Source organism: Alnus glutinosa, chromosome 13, assembly GCF_958979055.1.
Source record: "Alnus glutinosa chromosome 13, dhAlnGlut1.1, whole genome shotgun sequence".
Lineage (NCBI taxonomy): Eukaryota > Viridiplantae > Streptophyta > Magnoliopsida > Fagales > Betulaceae > Alnus > Alnus glutinosa.
This window is the reverse complement of record NC_084898.1, coordinates 19709045-19731247: the sequence shown is the minus strand read 5'-3', so window position 1 is coordinate 19731247 and position 22203 is coordinate 19709045. Positions and strand designations below refer to the sequence as shown.

At 37.6% G+C, this 22203-nt stretch overlaps 1 protein-coding gene and 1 long non-coding RNA gene across 2 annotated transcripts; both read left to right on the top strand.

The window, feature by feature from the left end:
- Positions 1 to 14003: 14003 nt before the first annotated feature.
- Positions 14004 to 17221, top strand: LOC133854805 (uncharacterized). The gene is made up of 2 exons (XR_009896862.1): positions 14004 to 14211; positions 15889 to 17221. It is a non-coding gene; the product is annotated as an uncharacterized LOC133854805 (long non-coding RNA).
- Positions 17222 to 19728: 2507 nt separating this feature from the next.
- Positions 19729 to 21579, top strand: LOC133853933 (uncharacterized). Its single transcript, XM_062289954.1, has one exon. It carries the CDS (start codon positions 19729 to 19731, stop codon positions 21577 to 21579), a length of 1851 nt encoding a protein of 616 aa, XP_062145938.1.
- The last annotated feature ends 624 nt before the right edge of the window (positions 21580 to 22203 follow it).

Below are 22203 nucleotides of genomic sequence, written 5' to 3'. Positions count from 1 at the left end.
GAAAAGGTCAAGAAACATCCAGACTGAATGGTGTTTTAAAATACATGTTATTTACTAACTCATTTCATGGATAAAATCCATGATCACAGTGCCTTACTGCTAAAATTTGTACCATTCTCCAATTTATGGAGTCACATACCAGCCATCTCTTGAATAGCTATATTTTCGAAATTGCAGCTATAGAGTGCTAGAAAAAATATAACAAAAAGCAAAGTGTATGTGCAGTAAGAGTTGTTTCTCTATATGGAGAAAAGAGATGATACAATAATCAATTTCATCAAATTTCATCCTTAAACGATTTATTTCTGAGCCATCCTTAAACGATTTTATTGGCAACAGTTTAGTCATTCCATCCACAAGATTGGAAGTTTAGGCACTAGAATTGTTGATGTGGGAAAATGAGAGATGAAGTGGTATGTTAGTAGTCTAAATGGCACATCAGAAAGCTGATTGAGCAAGCATGCGTGCAACTGACACTTTGATATTATTCTTTTATTGACATGGCACATGAAAAGATAACAAATAGCATTCCATTTCTTCAGAAAATGAATAAAAAATGTCTCCCTCCCTCCCTAGACCGTAATCTCATCCTTGTGAAAGTCCAATGGGCCTAACTCACTATCAAAAAACGTCTTGAGAGAGAATGGGTGTCCATGGTGTTAGAAAATATAAACGAGAGCAGAAAAACGAAATGCTCCTAAGACGCGTTACAACGTTACTTTCCTTAAGAAATTATTTGCCCCCACCAGAAAGGTATGCAAAAAGGTTACAGCAAATATTTCTCCAGGATATCATGGAGCCCGAAAACCTCTGTTTGTTTAATTGCGTTTTGCACTAACGAAAAATTAAACCCGAACACTTTCAGATTTTTCTATTATAGCAAGAGACAGACAGAGACTTTTTAATTTTAAATACAGAAGGTATCAGAAAAAGCATTGAAGATAAAAGAAATTTTGTTATTTCTTTTATTAAACACTGTACATCAGTTATTTCTATATATTTCTGATAACTGGACAGCAGTTACTTCTGTATAATATTGAAATAACTGCTAATCCAACTATCCATAACTGCTTAAGTAACAGTCATAAACTGTTGTTTTAACAGACACTTAAATCTGACCATCAGATCAAATAACTGTCTATGATTGATTAATAATAACCATTAGATCGTTATTAATTAATCTCAACCATTAGATCAAATGTGATTTGACCTTACAGTTTATTTATTTGATTGTCCAGTAAATCCAACCACTGAATTTACCTAAGAAGCATCCTATGGTTTAGATTAAACCACTAGATCGATTGATCAGGACCATCCAAAATCGAAAGGTCATGATTAAATCGCTCCGAGCTCCGATGCCAAGTGCGCCATCAAAGCGCCACTAGCGCCCTACAGCCCACTGCCACACGCGCGCGTGTGTGCGTGTGGGTGTGCGGCTGGTGCTTCGCACCGTACTAGAGTATACACCCAAGTATTACTTTAAATGCTTAAAGTGTGTTGGTCCTTATAAATGCCAACTTCAGTTTCTCTTTTTTCCATGTGGGATTATCTTCATTTAATGCTCTTTAACACCTTCCTTTTAAATCATTCCCAAGACACAAAATAAATATATATACATATTAATTTTGAAAATACTTTAACACATGGCTTATAAAGTGCACAGGTCAAGTTAATCTTGTTGATATGAGACACTTTAACAATTTTTGCCATGGCGCACAAACTGCCCAAAAAGGGCGTACGGAATAACCTATGTTTCTGACAATGACCAAAACTAATTATTGTTGAATCAAATCCCACAAAGTGTAAACTAAAAGGTCTTATCAAAACTAACTTGTGACATCCCACATCCCCTGGGAATGAGGATGTGCTTATATGTATAAATACACTATTTATGACACAACCCTTTTTAAAGCCGTGATGGCGATGAACCTATCAGAACTCCGCAGTTAAGCGTGCTTCTGCGAGAGTAATTCCAGGATGGGAGACCTCCTAGGAAGTCTGGTTCGAGGGAGCCAAAAGCGGACAATATTGTGTCATTGGGGTAGGTCGTTACAAATGGTATTAAAGCCATTGCCCAGCCTGAGATGGTGGGAGAGTGCACAAGCCCATGAGGGTCGCCAGCGGGGACGCTGGGTCCCAAGAGGGGGTGATTGTGACATCCCACATCGCCTGGGAATGAGGATGTGCTTATATGTATAAATGCACCCTTTATGACACAACGCGTTTTAAAGCCGTTATGTCGATGAACCTATTAGAACTCCGCAGTTAAGCGTGCTTTTGTGAGAGTAATCCCAGGATGGGTGACCTCATGGGAAGTCTGGTTCGGGGGAGCCAAAAGCGGACAATATTGTGTCATTGAGGGTAGGTCGTTACAAACTCCTCTGAGAAAATACCCCAAACAGAGCAAGCCCTTACCCACATGTATAGTCTCCTAGTCTCAAACAACCCATTCCAATGACCAGCCTAACCAGAAAGACTGGACCTTCAAACCCTAGAATCTCAAAACTATAGCTTTGCCAAAATAGTGTTAACCTCAGAAGAATCTTTTAGCGAGTCAAGAAAAGACACAAATTGTTTAAGAGACAAAAAGAACAACAATCCCTCATGATTGAGATATAGGGGTATCTCAATAAATTACACAAAGTAAATATCTTGCACACCAATAAATATGTTTGGTCTTTTGCTCTAAAAATTCTATTTGGCTCATACTCTATGGTTGGAGCTAAATATAATTCTCCCTCGCCCCCTCCCCTCCCCTCCCTAGCCACAAAAGTGAGGTTGAATGCGTCTAACAAGATGCCATTGATTGTGGAAGAAGACGAAAACAACGTCTTCTAACCCAAATGTAAGCTTGTTCACCTTATTTGATGAACTCGAATACTTATCACTACATAACATGCAAATTGGAGGAGGGCTTCAACGTACGTAAGAATTCTTATTTTCCTCTTTTTTCTTTTCTAATCCCATAATTTGTATAGCTTCATTTAATTTTATTTGCTCAATTCATTTTGGCTAATTCCTAAAATTCTAAATGACTCTCAATTCATATCTTGAGATCTTGCAGAGAATCCTACCTTCAGAGTTTCTCATAATTCATAATCAGTCATAATATTAGGTTGTTCATTATTTTGATGCCTTCTAAGCATATACATATTACTACATTGGAAGTCATTTTTCACACTCGACCACTTTGATGCAGCTTTTTGCGAACTGAGGCGATTAAATCATCTAATCTATTTGGATCTTCGGAATAATAGATTGTACTAATTACTGATATTTAATTTTTATACTAATTACTGATATGGCATGCCATGGATTCTTTCACATACCTCAAAAAGAATCCATGGTATAGTGTTGGTACAGTTTTCAGTATGGTGTGAATCTGCACGTTCTTTTGATATTCTTCACGTTTCTCAATAATTCTACAAAACAACAAAAACTAAGGGACCCTTCTGGTGATCATCTCCAATGCCTAAATTAGCTTCTGCTAAAAATAATCTGCTTAATCTCCAAAAATTCGGTCTTTTTCTATACCTGAGGTATGGGCCTATTTATAGGCAAAGAGGTGGAGTCAAACTTGGATTATAATTCTTGGTCCTTGTGGATCTAGAACTGCTATCAGAGTTCTAATTGAACTTTAATCATTTATTAGACTTCTAATCTAATCCTTTATTAGACTTCTGATCTGATATCTTATTTGACTTCTGATCTGATTAAACCCTAAGTCCTATCCTGATTCTACTAGAAATAGGACTACTCATCAAACTATATTTGGATCGGGTTGAGTGGAATTTATCCCCAACAGAAAGTGATATGATTATTAAATTACCACTAATCCAAAAAACTTAAATTGATAGGAAATAGTGAATTTTATCGTTTAATTAATATAATAATACTGCTCTTCATATATGGGCTCAAACTCTCCCGCAATAACTGAGACTCAATATGTGAAATATTCAATTGAAATTGGAGTGCAATGACTGAAATGGAAACATTCCTTGTCTCTGACTCTGAGTCCTTGACATGCAACATCACAGAAGACTCTTCCTTTGGGAACAGGATCCTCTCCGGTTCAGTTGAACCGGAGAGTATCTAGTTAGTTATTATATCCAGGGTATTTTTGTCATTTCACATTTTTTGGGACAAATATACCCCTGCCCTATAACTAACTAGATCCTCTCCAGTTCAGTTGAACCGGAGAGGATCCAAATTCTTCCTTTGTGTTCATATCCCTGCAAGCCATAGCCAACTCAATCCCAGCAAAAACCAAAAGCACCCCAAGAATCCCAATCAGATACTGACCCAAAATCCTCGCAAAGGAATTCCCAAAAACCAGTCCAAGAACCAACTTCCCCATCCCCAGAAAAATCACAAACAGACCGCGACCAACACCACCTTCACCGTACAATCCAGAACCAACTTCTCTCACCATCGTTGTATATGTTTATGTATTTATGGATGCATTGTGATGATTGGTAGGGGACCCTCTGGCCCTTTTGTGAGTTTATGTATGATTGGTTATATATCTGGTTAATGCTTTGATCACTATGTATGTGAAATCCAGCGATGTTCTAAGTGCACGATTGGTGTTTGATAGAATGCCCAGGAGAAAATTGCACAAGCTGTAATCTCCCAAAACTGAATTTCATTTGGGAAGTGCAAATTCAATCACGGGTCTTGTGTATTACCATTTAATTTAGCATAACAACTCCAAAAAATTTCCTTTCTTTTACTCTCCCAAGCTTTCCCAGCAACCAAACACGATGGAACTAAAACAGAGAGAAGAGAGAGAGAGAGGACCCATCTCCCACGAGTCGTAGAATTTCATTGTGAGAAGACCCATCTCCCTCGACCAAAAATCTGAGTACGTAGAATTTCAGACTTAAAAGCACACTTGGGTTCTTAAAATCTTAATATGTTCTCCTATTTGGAGTTTCACACTTGAAAGCGCAGATAAACACTGGGGCTCTTCAAGGAGCTTTGGTCCGATTAACCTGCAGCCGTAGCCATTACCAGGTAACGATTACAGCATTGGAGAAGACCCATCTTCCAAGCCATCTCCCACAAGTCGTTCCATTGGTCGTCGCCATTTTTGGAGTTGCGGCCGGTGGACGAAGAAGACGGCTTGGTGGAGAAATCTCTGGAATGAAAGGAAATTAAAACGGCGACGTTTTGCAGTAAGGGTAAAATGGACAAATTTGCGTAAAAAAAGGTACGTGACACGCACGTGTTCACTTTTCCGTCAGGTTTAACGGGTGAAGGTGACAGGATGCCCACATTGACAATTTTGGAAACTTTGGGGGGTACATAGCAAATTTTTAAACATTGGTAGCTAAATTAAAAATGGGTGATAACTTTAGGGGGGTGAATTGTATTTAACCCTGAAAATTAAAAAGAAAAAAAAAAAGAAAAAAAAAAGTGGCTCGAGTCATTTCCAAAGAGCAAAATAGGAGTGCCCGAAACCACCCCAAATGGCATTGGGTGTGGCCGAAAGGCCCGAAACCACTCTCAAGGGGCTTGGAGGTGGCTCGGCCACCTCCTACAGCCGGTCTAGGGGTGGCCCCACAAGGACAAAAAAAATAGTCTTAGGGTTTGGCCACCCCCAAACCGACCGTACGGATTTTTTTATTTTTATTTTTATTTTTATGTTTATTTAATGTTTTTTATAGTTTTTTGTTTTTTAGTTTTGAAATTTTATTTTAATGGAGTATAGGACATGTGTTAGTTTCTTAAGAATGGTGGTGTGGACTTCTGTCAATTTTTGGGCGGAAGTTGAACAAAAGTACCATTTCCTTTTCTAGCCATAAATGAGATACCATTTCTAATACAAAATGAAGCACATGAGACAAAAAGTAAAGCCGATAAACCACAAGGGGTCAAATATTTAGCCCATATTTTTAATTAACTAATAATAACCATAGATTTATGAAAATATATTAACAATAGTTATTTTATTTGAGAAGAGAATAAGTTGATCAAACAACTTGTTAAAAAGATTGAATTCCTTAAATGAGATGGATATTAGCAAAAGAAACACAATTTGGTTAAAAAAGAAGGGAAGATGCTCAAGAAGTCCATAGTGTATGACTTTTTATCAAATCACTCTATAATGTTTAAATTTTATCGATTTACTTCTTAAGGTTTCAATTGCATTTTATAAAACAGCATTAGCACATAAATCAACAATAATTTTCAGCATTATGTCATTTGTGCAGAAATGAGACGTCATTTTAGACCGGGATCCTATACAATTAGGATCTTTCTTATTATCCATGCTCCCTCTTCCTTAGATAGGGTCTATGAGAAAGAGGGTCTCCTGTATGAGTATAGGTTCACTCGGATAGTGCTCCTCTACAATTTTTATTGCCCCTCCTCTTTGGACAATGAATTGTAGAGAATTCCCATCCGGCCGGTAGGTGCGGTATTGTACTCTTCTACCATAAATTGTGAATTTACGTAGGATTACCATAAGAAAGGATAAAATGGTAAACTGCCGCTGCCACTAAAGCTACAATATTATACTGCCTCTAAAGCTACACATTGTCACAATGAAGTGAAAATCTGAAGTTCCCAACAGTAGTCGTTTCCATATTAACTTCATATGCTAATTGTAGTAGACCCTCTAGAATCCAGACTGAATTTTTTCTTTTTTCTCGTCGATCAACTCGGTTCCTAGAAGACACACGTAAACAGAAAATTATCAAAATTTGATTCCACCAAAAGGTATGAAAAGTATTTTCTCAACGTTTCATTAAATTATAACATCCAATCAAAAATCCAACTCCCAACAAAAAAAGCACGATGAATGTCCAGAATAAAGTAATACAACAAAGTAAAATTGTTGCAATACAAACTCTAGGGATATGGGTCATTTGTTAGAAATATTCAACATATTGCTTAAACTAACATGCGCAGCGGAAAACAAATAAGACAGGATTCAAGCTTACCTCTAGCCATATTTGCTCAAGCGTTCCCACGATCCATCTGAAGAACAAGAAAAGATTATTTGAGGGATCATCTAACCTATGCCTATGACTATATTACCGTACTGATGGTGTACACATGCTATAAATTTATAGGCTAGGTCAGGGACCCTCAAATATGGTAAATACCATATTGTTCCTCCCATCATGGAAACAATATTATTAATTGATTTTAAATCAATTAATCGATTCTATTACGGTAATTTAATTAATTAAATTATCTAACCGTAATACCGTATATACTATTTATTTATTAAATTATTAATATATACTTCCTTATGTGGCATATAGGCCATATATGGAGATAATATCTTACATTCTCCCACTTGGCCTTTATGACACATAACCTTATGGTATTAGGTTCCTTAGTTTGGCCAATCACTTATGGAATCCTCCCACTCAGATAAGAAATGTTTCACACGAATCATGGCAGTAAAACCATTATAAAATTCGGTCGTCCCTTCCATGTATCACAATGTAAAACATTCCTTACATAAGTAACTTATGGATAATCAAGCTTTATGAATGAACTTCCTATAAGTCATTTGGGTCCAACTTTATTTATCCTCATGGATAAAATAACAAATGTGCACAAAATTTTTATTATCATAACTTTATGTCTATAGACCAAAAAGAGACAAACCAAGCAAAAAATGAATTAATGAGTCTCATATATTCCGCATGTCTTTATTCTTTCTTTATCGGTAAACTTTAAGTCATGGGATCCGCAATCATTAATTCAGTACTTATATGCTCAATAGACCCTTTATGTCTCTTAATGTTATCTCTCGTACTGAGATACTTGATGTCGATTCACTTCTACTTCTACTCTTTATTCTTATAAAAGAAGATTATAGTAGAATTACCGCAGAGTATCTTTATGGTCTAACTGTAAAATCGACAACATTGAGACTTTCAACAAAATGTCTCATCCATCATGCCTGTGTACTAAATTCATAGCACGCTAGAATTTTAGCTTTCTTGGTAGACGTAACAACCATAGTCTGCATACTGCATCCTTAAGATATATCTCTTAATAAAAAGATATATACCCTAAAGTAGACTTTCTACTATCTACACAATCAACAAAACTCAAATCTGAACAACTAATCACCTTCAAATGGAAAGTGTATCCTTAAGTTAAGTTGTACTTCTTGGTTCCTTGCATATACTGCATCCATTGTCAGTCATATGGTTATGTATAATGCAGACGCTTAAAACTTTTCATCTGCCCTTATTCCAACACCTTTTTGGGACATTAATCTGTATTTAATTGGTCCATCTTAATTGCTACTGAAGGTGCATAATCCTTCATTCTAAATCTTCCCAAAACTTTTTCAATGTAGGCCTTCCTAGACAATGTTAATATTCTTTATGTCTCTGTGAATCTCTATGTCAAAAGACATAAGAGGTTTCACCCAAATCCTTCATTTCAAAGTTTTTGTGAAATGAACTTTATGTAGCAAACCTAAATCACCACTTACAAAAATAATATCTACATATAGGACTAGAAAGATTACTGTACTCCCACTGACCTTAAGGTATATATACTAATTAACAAGGTTTTCAATAAACAATAAAACAATTACCTTGTAAAAAGTATATCGCCGATGAGATATCTATCACAGCACATAAATAGAATTCTTTAATTTGCAAGTATTCTAACTGTTATTTTATAAAACGTTTAGGTTGTGTCATGTAAACCTCATCTTTAAGATCCTCATTCAGAAAAGTTGTTTTCGCATCCATTTGATGTAGCTCTGGATCAAAATGAGCTACTAATGCTATGATCATCTTGATGAACCATTCTTAGACACTTGAGAGAATGTTTCACGATAATCAATGCCTTCCTTATGAGTAAAACCATTGGCTACGAGTCTAGCTTGACTTTTGAGCAATGGATTTATCTCTTACTTCATGACACTGAATCTCAATGTGGAGTTTTCTCCACTCATAGCATGTGAAAACAAATTTGGATCATCTTTATGTCCAATGTCAACATCAGACTCTGGAAGATATACAACATGATCACTAAGAATTGTTGATCTCCTTATTCTATAGGATTTTCTTAATTCTACTTCATCTACATTTTGCAATGGGAGAATAGACTTTTGAACCTGTTCTGTATGAGTTGGTTGTTCTAGAAATGATTGTGGCTCAGGATAATCAATCTGATTTTCCCTGAATACAATCAATCATCCTCTATGAGGAGGAGATTTGGCCAACTCTAGTGCTTCCTCAAATTCCAATTTGTGTGAATGAGCACTCCCACTAGGTTTCGCATCCTCTAGAAATTTTACAATCAACAACTCTAAGCTTATATGAAGGATAATAAAACATTAAAACCTTTTAAAGTTTACTAGATAGCTTATAAAAGATCCGCTGGTTGTCCTTGAATCTAATTTCCTAAGGCGAGGATTATAAATCCTCCCTTTAGCAAGGCAACCCCATATGTGTAAATAATTTAAACTAAGCTTCCATCTATTTCATACTTTAAAAGGTGTCTTAAGGACAACCTTAGATGGAATCCTGTTGAACATATACACAACGGTCTTCAAAGCTTTACTCTATAAGGGTAATAGCAGATTAGTATTACTAATCACTTCCCCTTTTGTGTGTACCTACCTTAATACTCTATGCCTATATTAGATCTTATGATCTTCATATTGTTTCTCTTCTTCTTCCTTATAGGTATTGAAAGCATTCAATACCCCAGCTTTAATATTTAGAAGATAGAGATACATAAACTTTATATGGTCATCACTAAAAAAGAAAAAAAATATCTCTGACCATTTAGGCAATGAGTATGAAAAGGTCAACACCTTTCAATGTACATGATCTCAAGAATCTCAAAAGGCTCTCTTTGGCACCTCTAGTGGTCTTGTTGGTATGCTTTCCCTTATACAGTCCACACAAGTACCAAAGTCAGTAAATTACCGACTTTTATTTTCTGTATGGAGATATATTTCAATCTCCAAAGCCATAACAAGAGCATTTTTTTTAAATTCTCAAAGACTTTACTTTACGTCAACATCAGTATGCAGAAACAAACAAATAATTTTGTTTCAAAAATTGGGATGTAGGTCAATTTTAAATAGACTTTAAATAAACCCCAACTAATATTCCACCCAAAAATAAGAAAAATTTCAAGTTTAAAATAAAATTGAAATTTTTTTTTTTAACAAACCAAACTAGAAAATAAATTTCTAAAAGATTATGGAATATAAATAATTTTTGAGGTAAAAAAATATAACTGAATTTCAAAATTAACCTATAGATCCCAACAACCTCAAATTATAAACACGTGTTATTCATTTTAAAAAAACTTTGCATTTGTGTTGACAACGTGGATTGTTAAACCATAATCAATCCACAACATATTTGAATGAGTCACTAAAAGAGATTCACGACATACTAGATATATGAGATTATCTTTATTTTAAGTCATTTCTTATACTTCATGCAATCTTTCTTTATATGCCCTTAATTTTCCTTATTGCATGAGAAATAGGTATCTTGATTGCCATAATACTTTATTGGCACCTTATTCTCATGCTATAAGTGTTGGACATGATTGCATTTATTGGTCCTTCCCTTGACATGAGTAATCATGTGAACACTTTATGAATTCTCTCATATCCTTGAACACACATGGTTAGAAGTTTATTTACTAACCATTTATCTTTACGTGTGTTACAAGATAAAATTCTACAGTTAAAATAGAGAATTTTAAAAAATAAAATGACCAATAATGACTCAAAAATCTCAGTTTTTAGGGACTTAAGCTAAACTATAATATCCTTCATTCCCATAATGGAATTAGAAACACTTAAATGAAAAAACATATTAATCTTTTTTCAATCAGAAAAATATTACCATAATGTATTGGAATATGAAACTACCAAAGTAGAGTAACAAGAATAGCTGCAATCACCAAGAATAAAAATAAAAATACTTTAATGCTATGAAGTAACTTTATTTTAAATTAGCCAATGCCAATTTAAATAGTAAATTTCAACCTACCTGTGGGCAAAGGTTGCATCACGCATGAAATTTACTCTTTATTAATAAGACTAAAGCAAATTTAAATATTAATAAATAAAATTCTCTGTACCTGTGGGCAACCGAGAGAAATTTTACTTTTAATACTAAATTTGTTATCTTATTCTAATTAAGTCATAAAAATAAAAACTTCCATGTGGGGATAAGTAATTAAATTTATGAATTAATTACAAGACGATGTTAATTTTTCCATATGAAGTTCATGTGCATGATCTTTATGCAATTATTATAAATCGAGATGTTGTGGCTCTCCCAAAATCATAATAATCACTCTGCAGTTTATGAACATCTAACAAAATTCTTTATGATGTTCTTATGTGTAATCCTGATGTAATTATCATTAAAAATCGGGATGCTGTGGCTCTCCCGAAATTATCATGATAATTGCTACTTCATTAACATCTAACAACTTTATAGATGCCCTCTTAAAAGCCCCAGGAATATAACAAACAAATACCTAAAAGGGGTAAACAGCATTTTCCAAGGTGCAACCAGGTGAGTTTCCAGGAAAGTGGGGGGGGTCACATGGACACACTTAAATCCCAAAACTTTCCTAGCCAGAACCTTTCTAGACATTGCATTCTTGGATATTACTGTAAACACACCAGCGTATATGGTATTGTTAATTATTCTTAGGTCTAGGCATCAAGCAATTTATATTTAAACAATATAAATTCAATAATTAAAATATATTCCTCAATTCATGTATTAAGGAAATAATGATATTAACACAGAACAGTGTAAATAATAAAGGGAATAAAGCCTTAATGTGAAAGCATAAAACCAGGATTAGCTCAATGGTTTGAATCTTGTAGCTTAATGGACTCAAAGGTCCTAAGTTCAAATCTCTACCTAAGCCTTATTTTTCCTTATTTTTCACAAAATTCAAAAGGCTCACTGTATTGGACTGGCCCAATATGATCAGCCCACTTAATCGGGTCAGGTTTCTTGCTACATATTAATCGGGTCGGGTCTCTGTATTTGTCACTTAATGGGCCTCCCCCTTCTTCTTTTTTTTTTTTCTTTTTTTTTTTTTTGACAAAATTCAAAACCAGATCGGGCATGGGTTAAAACACCCACACCTGGAACCCGACCAACAATTTGACCCGAATATTGCCCAACCCGGACCCGGAATTCCTTTGAACCCGAATCCAGAACCCGGTTTACTTGATGGGTCGAAACCCTAACCCGGATGCCCAAAATTGACCCGAAACCCTTAACTCTTGAAGCCCAAACCGCCGCCTCCGCCCATTCTTCTTCTACCTCATGCGCCGCCGCCAATCCCACTGTTTCCTCATGCGGCAGCCACGAGGGCTACCGCTCAGCAGGTCACGGCGACCCAAAGGGGTCGCCATTCACCCAACTACTAGGCGGCCCTTCGATACTGTCACGGGCGACCCTTGGAGGCTGCCCGTCGTAGTGACGGGTAGAGGCCGGTTGAACTGGCCTCTCCTCTTTGGGCAATGACGCCGCTGTGCCCAACGGCCAGCGGCGTCTCTGGATGGCGTCCATGGTCTGGGCGGCCGGCAAGGGCCGCCAATCCCGGTGACGGGGAAAGGCCGCTTGGCTTCTCCTTAGACAGAACTGCGTCGGCCACAACGGGTCGCCGCCTTCTACAAGCGGCGATGAGCGGCGGCCACTCGATGGTGGGGTTTTCCGGGACCTTTCTTGAATATTTCACGGAAAACTGGTGATTTTCACTGAAAATGGTTTTTATGGTTTCTTTCTCTCTAATGGCTTTCTTGAGCATACAAGGGCAAAATTGTAAATTCATAAATAAAAAAACCAATGAATATTACAGCCCCAAAAAAGAAAAAAATATGCGTTTCTTTTGGTACAAAATATTGTTTATGATAAACAATAATGCACCTTCAAAACCAGAATATGCGAAGTGTCAAAATATTATTTTACTCTAGAAAATTTTGAAACACTTTCAATGGGCAAAATATGATTACAGAAAATACTCGATTCAATAGCATCCAAACAAATCGAGAATTAAAGACAAAACTTAATGCTGAACAAAATAGCATAGAAGTTGGCTCTGATACCACATGTTAGAAATATTCAACATATTGCTTAAACTAACATGCGCAGAGGAAAACAAATAAGACAGGATTCAGGCCTACCTCTAGCCATATTTGCTCAAGCGTTCCCACGATCCATCTAAAAAACAAGAAAAGATTATTTGAGGGATCATCTAACCTATGCCTATGACTGTATTGCTGTACTGATGGTGTACACATGCTATAAATTTATAGGCTAGGTCAGTGTAAAGACCAAGAAAAATAAATAGGATATTTAGCAATTAATAAATTATATTTATTAAATAGATGTGACAAATAATAAGTTCTAAGTAGATAAATTTAAATGATTGGAATAAAAAATGAGTTTAAGATAAAATAACGGAAATTTGAATAATAAAATACTACTAACAGGCCTTTAGGAAATACTAAATAGCTAATTGTATAGTAAGTGTAATTAAATTAAATGTGGGATTGGATGTTAATTATTAAATGATAAAATAAAATAACATGGGGTACTGCAGCAATTTGTAGAAAGTGTAGGGTTTAAAATAAAAATGGAGATCCCTTGAGCCACATGTCAGCCTGTGATTGGCCTAAAGAGATATCCTTATCTCTACCCTCATCTTAGAAAAGAAAAAAAAGAACAAAAGGGCAAAGCCCTTTGACCGAATGCCCCCCCCCCCCCCTCTTTTCTTTTCTTCTTTTTCCCTCCCGGAAGCAGCTCCCTTTCCCCTTCTCTCTTTCTCTTTTCTTCTTCCTTTCTTCTCTTTATTCCACACATTAACGCCCGAAAGAAGACAACAGACTGAGTGAGAGGGAGATGAGATCGAGAGAGTAAGACGGAGAGTGAGGGATCGAGATCGAGAGATTGAGAGGGAGATCAGAGAGAAACGGATTCTGGAGCCCAATCCTCCGGTGGGTGACACCAACGAGACCAGAGAACGCCGGGGACGCGATCTCCGGTGAGGCCATGAACCAGAGATGACCTGGGAGAGAGAACCCGTAACCCGGTAACCCGAGCAACCCAGGGAGACCCGTAACCCGAAGGGCCCAGAGACCCAATCCTCCATGGGCGTTCCCGGCAAGTTTTCCAGCGGTCTAGTGAGGCGATTTCCGGTGGATTTTCTAGGAAAATCCTCTAGGTAATTTCTTGTTAATTTCTAGTTACTATTTTGTTGATTATGTGTTGATTAAAAAGTGGGTTAGTCTTGATTAGATTATTGATAAATTATACATGCTGTTTTAGGGATGATTTTATGATTTGGGGGTTGATTGATTGTGATTTTGATGAGTTGGAAGTTGATACCGGTTGGGGGTTTTGATTTTCTTTATTGATGACTGAATGGGTATTGAGGTTTTGGATTGATTTTTAGTATGAATTCTAGGTTGTCATTGGTTGAGTTTGAAGCTTGAACTTAATGATGGGTTTTGGTTGCCTAGAAATTTAGTTTTGAATGGGTACGTAATTAAATGATTTTTGGTAGTTGCGATATGTAAATTAGTGTTGATGATAATTGAAGTTGGAATTAGGTGCTATAGATCTCGGCTATAATAGTATTTATTAATGTTATTTTAGTCCTTTGATTTTCCATTAACGTTTGAGTTATTTGGATTGGGAAAGTTTTGGAATTATTGGTGATATGAAAGGGTATATTGATGGTGATCCAAATCTGAATTTGGGAATTGTAAATTGAGTATTATGCAAAAATGGAATGGAGTTGAAGCTTTGATTGGTGTGTCTTTTCTAGTTAAGTTGTGATTCTTTGATGAAAGCTTAGCTCTTGGTGGCAATTTATCTTAATGAATTATGTTAGATTTTGTAATACAATTCTAGTCTTCATGTAAGTTATTGAGAATTGGTATTGGTATGTAAATGAGGATTTTGATGATATGTTGGATAAGGTTGATTCAATTAAGTTAGATTCTTTATTTTGGTTTAATTGGATGCTTTAAGGACAATGGATTGTCAATTAGTAATTAAAGTCCTCATCTTGGTACTAAGTGGGGAATGAGAAATAAGATAAGAAAATTGGTTAGGTTGGTTTGTTGAGAAGAGCTTGGAGTTAATGTTTTAGATCATTTGGTGTAAATGGCAAATGTGGTTGAAATAAGGAATGAAAAATGTTATGTACGTATGGTTATGTGGTTTTGTGTACTAATAGATGTATTTGGTTATGTTTATGAGCTTTGGATGGTTTGGATTTTAGGTAAGGTATGAGAAGAATTAATGCATAAGGACACTAAGACAATATGATAAATAGGCAAGTGTTGGGCGTTGGGTTCTATGAGCCGATTGATAGAACATATACTTAACTAGAAATAAATTAAGGAATGAGTAAATAGTGTAGGTTAAATGGGTATAATAAATAAATGAAATACATAAGGATTATATAGCGTTGGAGCCATAGCCTATATACAAGGAATCACTAAGCGGCATCTTTATTCGTATTTGGATTAAGTTTTAGATTGGTGAGCATTTTATACGTGTATATACACACACATGTATATACATGTACATATACAAGTATGTAAGTTAGATGTATATTACTAACTTAGTAAATAAAAAAAATGTTATAAAAGGGGGGTTAGCAATGATAATGTAATGCAACAACAATTGGTAACCTAATAAAATAATAAACCCACTTTAGTGTTAATAAACATGACATAATAGGAACCTAAACCTAAGCATTAATTTAATAATAGTTAAGATACTTGGCTAGACTTAGAAGTGGGTAATGCGACGCGTAAGCACGCGGGTAGCTTGTGTGTCATTAGGTCTAGAGTTCAATAGCATAGTCTAACGTCATAAATGTTTACAGGCTTGTGTCATCATTGGAGACTTTAATTGGTTTTCCAATGTTGTGTCCAAGTGACGAGAACCCAGTGGGATGTTCGAGTCCATAGTCCAATGCAGCCCAGGTGAGTATTCTACTCACTAGAAAAGATATTTTTATGTATTTTATAGAAATGCAAATGATATATGATTTTCTTACTGAACCAACGATATGCTAACATGTATGTTTTGGATGTTTTAAGTAGTTTCAATTATGTTGAAATATCAATGATGTTACGAAATGATGCATGAATGAAATGTTTTGAATTGATTTGAAGTATCTAAAAGTGTGTTGCAGTTGGGATTTAATTATGCAAAGAAGAATGATGAAATTTCATGTTGATTGGTTTATGGTATTTGAAGAAAGCATGATTTGCAAAGAATAAGAATATAGAGTCAGAAAGCATGACTTGCAAAGAATAGGAGTATAGAGTTTGAATTGTAAAGCATAAAGCATGAACACATAATAATGAAAGAGAGTGTAAGGCTCATAATAATGAAAGAGAGCGTAAGGCTCATAATAACAAAGAGAGCATAAGGCTCATAATAACGAAGAGAGCGTAAGGCTCATAATAATGAAAGAGAGCGTAAGGCTCACAATGAATAAGAAGACTATCATGAGCATGCATAGCATTGTTTAAATTGTGTGATGTTTTCATGATAAGTATATTGTAGTTTTGCTAGACGTGTTAGTATGCATAAGAGTCTTGATAGAAAAAGAACTTATGTATATTGGTATCGGATGGTTGCATGATTTAAATGCCATTGTTTTCTATAATGAATCTCCTACGAATAATATTAGCTGCCTAGTATGTTAAAATGCTTTCTATTTGTCAGTGTATGCTATATCAGCTATGGGGATTTTCAAAACAAAAGTTTATAAAATTGGTAGCTGTTATAGTGTACACATGACTAAAAAAGAAAATTTGGTTCTTTGCGAAAACTCAGTGAATAGTATACCTCTGAGGTCTTAGTGTATTTATTTATGCTAAGACGGTGGGCTCATAATTCTACCTATACAGATGTGGCAAACCCCCACAACCGTATAAATGTTCACTTGGCTGCAAGTATTCCGATCGTAGTTGATAGCATTGTAGAAGGGTACTTTGGATGTTATGACTGAAGCACGCCGCAACGGTCGTAATGGGTGGACCAAGGGTTGTCCACCTGCTTATAGGTTTAGTTTATGGCTTGTGACGTTTGTGTCACTTGTTCTGGTAAAGCTATTTCTGTTATGTAATTATATTGAGAAAAGACTTAAACAGATAGATGTAATATGGCTCTTTGTTTATGATTATTTGTAATAGAAGTTTATGTTATGATTTTAGCTATTTAGGTTTATGTTTTCCGCTGCATAGATGAATAGATGTTATACTCTGATATACCAGGTTCATATTATGGGAAATGTACCATATGTTGGCTTTGCGACATATCGCCGTACCACTGTGAAGATCCGTTTATATTTTAAAGGACTAATATTTATGTAATTGTTTTGTATAAAAATAAATAAATAAATAAATAAAAACGGGTCGTCACAGTCAGGGACCCTCAAATATGGTAAATACCGTATTGTTCCTCCCATCAAGGAAACAATATTATTAATTGATTTTAAATCAATTAATCGATTCTATTACGGTAATTTAATTAATTAAATTACCTAACCGTAATACCATATATACTATTTATTTATTAAATTATTAATAAATACTTTCTTATGTGGCATATAGGCCATATATGGAAATAATATCTTATATCATTGGCATAATCATTACTGGAAGCAATGTAGCTAGTACTTGACTAAGAGGGATATCAGAGAAATGACAAACAAAAACTAAACTATATATATATATATATATACTTCCTGCTTATCTTCAAAATCTTTTCCAGTTTATATAACATCATCTTATTTTTATGATGAATTGTCACCTAATTTTACTTTTTATTTTAACCGAATACAGGTTTACTTTGGTTGATAGATTTTGAAACAGAAAAACTAAAGAGAAGAGCTGATAAATTAAAGTGTTGAGTTCTTGGATATATGCATTGCAAGACCGATACCAAAGACTGTTATGGGCCTTGGTCGGATCTCCGACAAGCTGGATTGAGGGAGAAGAATGGAAACATGCGAAGTGGGAACGTGAAGAGTGGAGGTGCGAAGTGGAAACTTGAAGAGTGGAGAAGTTAGGAAGCGTGCTTGGAAAGCTAAAAGGAAGGAGGACACGAGGCATGCATGCAATCAGCTAATGTCTACGTACGTTGGTAGTGGGATAATTGGTTAGCTAAATATGTTAGAGCATTCTAGAATTTAAATAGGAGTAGTGGGTATATCTGTTATAGGAGTTAGTGGGTAAACATGGACTGAAGGCTATGGTCGGGAGCCATGTGTATCATGAAGTAGTGGATCAGTAATTATCAGTGGGGTGCGTTTGAAATTGTGATTTCGTAGATAATAAGTGCGATTTTAAATCAAATCGCAGAACATAGATCGTTTGGGAACTGCGTTTTTAAAAATTGCGATTTGAAAACGCAGAAAATCTGCTTTTTCAAATCGCAGATAAGATAATGCTTTTTTGAAAACGCAAAATTTTAAAGGTAAATTCGCGATTTTAAAGGCTAAATTGCTATTTTGTCAAACACTCAACTGCGTTTTTAAAAATCATTTTTTTCAAATCGCACATTTTAAAATCGTTATTTTAAATCGCACTTTTTAAAATCGCAAATCCAAACGGACCCTTATTATTGAGTCAGTAGCCACATTATGAGCTACAAGGTCATATGTATTTAAGCTTCACAGTTCCTTTGAATTCAATATCCAGAATATTATCTTGAATATTTCATCTCTTTATCGTGTGTTAAGAGTGAAAGACCCACCTCTTACCGTAAGTTAGAGTGAGTGGAGGGATTGACCCCTTTAAGTGTCAAAATCTATCTTTATTTTCGAGTTATTTTACCGTTATTTACCTTAGAATTCTAAGTTTCATAACAAAGACACACCAATAATGAAAGACGTCAAGCATCAAAAACTCACCTAAAAACTTCTGTTACTGAGTGGGGCATGGACAAGTGATGGCGAAGTTGATGGAATCCCAAATCGGCTTCGGAGAACATCAATTGCTTTCTCACAGGATTGTGAAAGGTCAGTGATGGATGTTTTGCACGCTGAAAAATTTGATTGAAAACAAAAGATTTATCGGAAGGAATGAGATGGTTGTTTATAAACTGCTGAAACAGAATTGTTAAGGAATTTCCCGCCATAATTCGAAATTGAACGAGGCGAGCTAAAGTCTACAGCTACGAGCAGAGTGAGTTGGAGGAAGGGAGAGACTTCTCTCCCTAATTAATATTTTTGTCTTATTAATCGATGATCATTCGCCGCCGTTCAGAGAAAGTGAGGATGAGTCGACCCTAAACACTTGGGTTCGTGCGCTCAAATTAATTAAGGAAAAGAAAGGCATCTTCAGGTAATAAATGTTGACGTGAAGGATATTAAAGGGGGGAAGACACATAAAAGAGGTTTCTTTTATGGCGGAAAAGAGTTATCATCTTAAAAAAATATATGTGTTTTTCTTTCTCCCTACTCTACTTCATCAATTCTAACATGATCGTCGGAGGAGGCGTTGCCGGGACACCCTGACGACCCCTTTTATTTTGTAGAAATCTCGGGTAACCCTTACTCGGTTCTCATCAACCTTGAGAGCATTGGTACACAGTGTCAATCTTGAATTCCAAGTCACCAGCTCCAAAAAATTCATCAACACTTTTGGCTCCGTCTGTGGGAACGACGTGGTACGTGCCCCCGCTAGAGCAGACATACCTGGAATTCTTCATGGTGACTACGCGATTAGTTCGAAGAGGAGCGGTTGAAGAGAATATGCAGGAAGAGGTCGGAACTTCCAATGATCCGCAGGTAGAGATAGTTTGTTTGAGGGAGAAAGTGGCGCAACTTGAAAGGGAGTTAGGCGAACGAGATCATACGGAGCGGCAGGAAACTCAGGGAGACTCCTTGCGTGGTGATCCGGGGAGTCCCGCGCACGAGGGCCCACCCCCCGAGAGGACAGCTGTGGAAGAGAGCAGCACTGAAGGTAACATGGAGCTCGGCAGCCTTATAAGGAAAAATGAGAAGGAGAAAAAGGAGTGGGCAGAGAAGTTGGCTAAATTGGAGCAGCAGTGTGACTACTTGATGGGCTCCGCCCAGTCGATGGCCAAGGGAAAAGCTTCACTGGCCGATAATTTGTTTTCCACCGCCGCGTCCCCTTTTACTGACCAGATAATGTCATGCCAACTTCCAAGTGAATTTAGAGTGCCTGAAATACCACTGTATACAGGGCTGGGGGACCCAATTGAGCACCTCGCAAGTTTTCGCGCCCATACAGTGTTGCATGCCACCCCGGACGAGGTCGCATGTCGAGCCTTCCCCCTTACTTTGGCGGGGGGAGCTCGAGAATGGTTCAGAACCCTGCCGCCTCGTTCAATCTCGAACTTTGAAGGCTTTGCTAAAAAGTTTGCATCACAATTCATGACGGGTGTTGTTCGGAAAAAGCCTGCTCAGCATCTAATGACCATTAAGCAGGGCCCACAGGAGTCGTTGCGAAATTATCTGCTCCGTTTTAATCAAGAAAGGTTGGCTGCGGAGAGCCAAAGTGAGCAGTTCGTTCATTGCGCCATATACCAGGGCATAAGGAAGGATGGTGCCCTTATGGCGGATTTAGCGAGGAGGCCGTCCGAAGGGCTACAGGACTTCCTGGACCGAGCTGAAGAGTTCGTAAACCAGGAGGAAACCCTCCGTGCGTTCCGAGGGGTCGAGGGGCTGGTGAAGGAAAACCCCATCCCGGACAGGAAGTTGAAATCGAGGACGGCCCCGGTAGGAAGGGAGGTGGCCGAGCGCGGACCCGCTAGGAGAGTTGAAAGTTATCACTGGACGCCCGTGAATGCTCCGACGAAGGAGATTCTCATGGAGATCAGAAAGGATCCGAACTATAAGGATCCCTCGCCAATAAAAGGCCGGCCGCCTCATCACAACCGGCATAAGTACTGCCACTACCATGACTCTTTTGGTCACTATACAGACAATTGCATTTCTCTGAAAGAGGTGATCGAAAAGTATATAGCTGATGGCAAGTTGAAACGTTTCGTGGAGAGACGTCAGAGCTCCTCGGACAAGCGCCCTGCGTACAAGTTTGCGGGGAACCAGGGATCATCCGGGCGCGATGCACGCTCAAGAAAGCAGCAGTACTATCGGGAAAGAAAACCGCCTCAACAGCCCCGCAGGGATGTCCGGGCGGAGAAGTCGCCTCAGCGTGAGCGGAGCAAAAGCCGCGGGAGGCCGCAGGACTCAGGGTGTTTCCCCAAAATCCAGACTATAGCTGGAAGCTTCGGAGGTGGAGGCGAGACTTATTCAGCTCGCAAGTCTTATGTGAAGGAAATGCGAGAAGTGTCCATTTACGCAGTCGCAAGGCCGGGAAAAACTGCGAGGCGCGAGATGTTAACCATCACCTTCTCGGATGAGGATTACGAGGGGGTATACTTACCCCACTCGGATGCCCTGGTGGTAACCATGGTCATAGGAAATCACAGGATTCATCGGGTCTTGGTGGATAATGGTAGTTCAGCGGACATCCTGTATAAGTCGGCCTTCGACTTGATGAAAATTAGTGAGGACAAGCTTTCTGCTTTTTGATTTCCTCTGGTGGGGTTCGCGGGAGAACAGGTGATGCCCCTGGGATCGATCGAGCTTCAAGTTACGGTGGGCAGATCCCCAACACAGAAGACAATTCCGGTAAGATTTCTTATAGTCGACCAGCCCTCCGCTTACAATGCTATATTCGGGAGGACAGCTCAGGCTGAGTTGAAAGCGGTAACATCAATACCCCACCTTAAAATGAAATTTCCAACGGATGAAGGAGTAGGAGAAGTCCGAGGGGAGCAAAAGGCAGCCCGTAAGTGTTACAATGTCTCCCTGGGGGGTCCCTCTCGCCAGGCACACCCTGGTCAGGAGACAGGTCCTGTGACTAAATAGCAGCTACAGGCAGGGAGTCCGACCGGGGACCTTGAGGATGTGGAGGTCGGACCCCAAGGTAGGAAGCTTCGAGTAGGTGCACAGCTTCCAGCAGACGAAAAAGGGAAGTTATTGAAATTTTTGCGGGACCACCTTGATGTCTTCACCTGGGAGCATGATGAGATGCCGGGAATAGACCCCTCGATTATCGAGCACCAGCTGAATGTTGACCGGAGATGCAGACCCGTGAAGCAGCGGAGGAGGTCTTTTGCCCCAGAGCACAATCAGGCAATTGCAGACGAAGTG